Consider the following 3,715-nt stretch of genomic DNA (forward strand, 5'->3'; position numbering starts at 1 on the left):
GACACCCCTAAGAGTGTGTCTCTATGATGAACCCACCACCGCTGCAACTGCCACAACAGAAAAGCCCCAAAGAGGAGAAATAACAACTTTGTGAAACAATACCTCAGCTTTGATCATACTGACTATCATCAGTGATCTCTATCTTGGCCTTCAAACGGGAGACATGGAGACATGGAGACACATCATCCATAACGTTGTTGCCTCCTTTGAGAATGTATGTAGAATTATTCTCAAGAAGAAAAGATAACGCAGAAAAAACTGTGCCTTGCCAGTTTCGCCATAGGATACTTTCCACATTGCCCTTTTCAGCGCGCTTGCAGTAGCCATAGGTAAAGCTTTTCTCAAATTTTCATTCGCGAAGCCAAGCCATGTATAGCTCTTTCTTTCATCGTCAGGGTTCTTTATTACGTTTTGGTGATTATCGTATAGTTTTACAATAATTTATATGGTGCTACGAATGATTATCTTTCTCATACAATTTCAATTTATTTTTAACTTTACTTTTCTTATTCTCACTTTCGCTATATGCTCTTTCTGATAATTTGCAGAAAATTTTTGAAAGAAAAGCCATATTACAGGATATTTGTGAATGAATTGTGATACTATTGAAGTTACAAAACAGAATTAAGAGGTCTAAAATATAAAATGCAACGGAAATGAGTTGAATTTAAAATATAAGCCGAACTAGAAAACTTAATTCCACTAATAAGATTATTAGTTATCAGTGAACTAATAACCTCGAAAATTCAATTGATTCACATGAACTAGTTTCACCATACTTCATTTTTGTACTTGTCTTACTTATCAACATATCAAGTAAAACAGATCAAAGTTGCATGCAATGAGTAGAACGAGCAAAATAACTTTAATAAATTAGGTCGATTAAGATGCAAGCGATAGTTGGAAATAATTTTGAAAGTTATCTAAAAACTTGGATTAATAAAAAAGTAGAAGAAAGCATGTGAAAAGGACGTGCTCTAAGAAAATGAAAAAAATTGAAGTGTACAGGAAGTAAAATTAACATAAATGATCTAATAACTTGAAGTAAACTTTCCTAATTTAACTTACTATATGTAGTCAGGAATGCTGTCGGGAAAACCGAAACAATTATATCATAAAATTATTCATTCAAATAGTTTATGCTTACATTTATTTTTCCTCTCTCATGCTCAAAGTCATGAGTCAGCTATCAAATCTTTAATCGTCTAGCTTTATTTGATATTGAGGCTTGCGCACATCTAGATGACAACTAATTTTATGAACACTGATGGGCATACTGTAGAGATATCTAATCCTATAAACGTGTTTATATCCAACATGTTTATCTCTAGATTTCTGTTAATTATTGTATTTCTTTCCTTTCTCCAAACAAAGTATATTGTGATTGAAGCCACTTAATATAAGTTAATATGGATATGGAGATTTCTCTGGTAGTTGTGAGTATACGTTAATTTGTTATGATTGTTTCTCCTTACACACTCCTTATATAAACATAAGAAATCCTAACATTCATTCATTGTTAAAAATCCACCAGTTGTCACTCAGCTTCACACAACACGCTCTTCATCTAATTTCCCCCAGTCCATTAATTACTAACAAATTTCTCACTGTTCTACTGGTTTTAATCTGAAAGTCATTATATCGTAATCGGAATTACTTTGGACTCATTTCTACTTTATTTAGTATCCAGACGATAATAAAAGATAATCTGTTGTAAGTTTCGAACACAAAACAAACCGATACACTGTAAGTCATTCCTTTAAAAATATAACAGCTTCCACAACGAACAATAACAATTTACCTCACTTTCCTAATTCCCTTTCCTTTATTTTGTCACGACAAAATTATTTGGTGCCCGAGGTGAGGTATTGCGAAATTAACCATAACAAATAATTATAATTGGAAATCCCTATTGATATGACTTCTGTTATACTAGAGAGTATAAAATCTGTAAGGAATCGACTAATAAACATCCTCCAAGAAGTAAGGGCACTAGATGTCGGATTGCCAGAACAAAGTTTGCTATGCGCAGAGCGACTTCAAATACATGAAGCTAGAAAGCGACTTTTTGAAGAAAAAATTATGAGACTACACATGTGCATTCAATCACTTCAAGAAGCAAATGACAGATGGATCGATTATCTTCAAAGGTCCTTACCACATCAAGAAAAAAGGAGGAGGAAGAGAAATATCAAGAAGTAACGGTGGGAGAACAAGGAATTTTTAATTTAATATATGAAGCAAAAGAAGTCGTCATTAGTTTAACTATTTATCAAAAGGAAATTGACTCCGAAATCCAGAAATTAACACCAAATCCAAACCAGCAGCACGCATCACCAACAGAGATAACGAAGCCAACCCCACCTACTTATACTAATGTCAATCTTCCTCAATTATCTTTACCTGTTTTCAATGGTGACCCACGACAGTGGAGAGAATTTTGGAGTAGCTTTAAAGCTGCTGTCCACTCACAAACTATTCCGGAAATCCAAAAACTCCTGTTTAAAAGGATCAGCACTACAAGCCGTAAGGGGTTTTGATATTGCCCCTGAAAACTATGAAGTTGTGCAAAAATTGTTGACCGAAGAATATGAAGACTCATCGATGACAACCAAATTATTATACAATGAACTACAATCCATAAAACGAAACGAAAAGGAATGGATTGAAACCGTTGGAAAAAATGGAAAGAATCTTCTGACAATTAGAAGTAACGGGTAAAAATTTGGAACACTCCAGTATAGAAAGTGTAGTTATGGATACTTGACAAAGTATACCATCAGAAAACTAACGATTCTCCATGGTCAATATTAAAACTAAGAAGATTTCTCGGGAACTTAATACAAGTCAACGAATTGGTAAGGAACCAATTTACATCTACTCAAATGGAAAGAAAACCCATTTTGTCCAAATACAAACAAACTCCAAAAGGATATAATGAAGCTTCAGTACTAGCAACAATTCATAATGAGAAGAAAATTCCTTACTCAATAAAGAAAAAGGGAGAAAACAAAACTAAAAGATCATGTACATTTTGTAATCAAGATCACTGGGACAATGAATGTCGAGTATATCCAACTGTGAAATCTCGAATGAAACGTCTCAAGGAAATAAAGAAACGTATTATCTGTCTAAAGACACATCAAGGCGAAGAATGTAGAAGAAAGGTAAAATGTTTTTACTGCAAAGCTGCTCATAACAGTGCGCTTTGTGAAAAAAGAAATCAACTACATCAGATCAAAACTTCAAGTCTTAATATGAGCCAAACAAATGAAGAAATCAGCAAACCGGGAAATTGTTCGACTAGTTATGGCAATGGTTGCTCAAACGAATGCAATAACGAAAAAAAATAAAGAAACTCTGCTATTATGCAAGAAAATAACTGTATTTAACCCATTATTGCCAGAACGAAAGGAAGAAGCCTTGGCATTATTTGATATTGGGTCACAGTTATCGTTCATATCAAAGGAACTAGTTCAACGATTACACTTAATAGAAACTGATGAACAAGTATTAAAACTAGCTCCTTTCGACATTAAGAATCCTAAGCCATGCATAATCACTCAAACTCAACTTAATGTACGAATCGATGAAGATGAGATTATCCAAATACGCGCCAATGTAATCGAATATTTAACTAATGAATTACATGTTGTCAAAATACCAATAGCCAACCACACAATGAAGCTGAGTTTTTACTCATTGGAAACGACCT

At 33.7% G+C, this 3,715-nt stretch overlaps 1 protein-coding gene across 1 annotated transcript in view; it reads left to right on the plus strand.

Moving 5' to 3' along the window:
- Positions 1-2,129: 2,129 nt before the first annotated feature.
- The window catches only part of LOAG_17594 (zinc knuckle family protein), a gene marked incomplete at both ends in the record, with an annotated part of 2,847 nt that continues 1,261 nt past the window's right edge, over positions 2,130-3,715 (plus strand). Inside the window, 4 exons of the mRNA XM_020450254.1 lie at positions 2,130-2,415; positions 2,510-2,717; positions 2,864-3,167; positions 3,277-3,691. Of these exons, the coding sequence (XP_020306103.1) occupies positions 2,130-2,415; positions 2,510-2,717; positions 2,864-3,167; positions 3,277-3,691 (1,213 nt within the window). The remainder of the gene's footprint in view (positions 2,416-2,509; positions 2,718-2,863; positions 3,168-3,276; positions 3,692-3,715) is intronic.

This window comes from Loa loa (assembly GCF_000183805.2).
Source record: "Loa loa unplaced genomic scaffold supercont3.98, whole genome shotgun sequence".
NCBI classification, from domain to species: Eukaryota; Metazoa; Nematoda; class Chromadorea; order Rhabditida; family Onchocercidae; genus Loa; species Loa loa.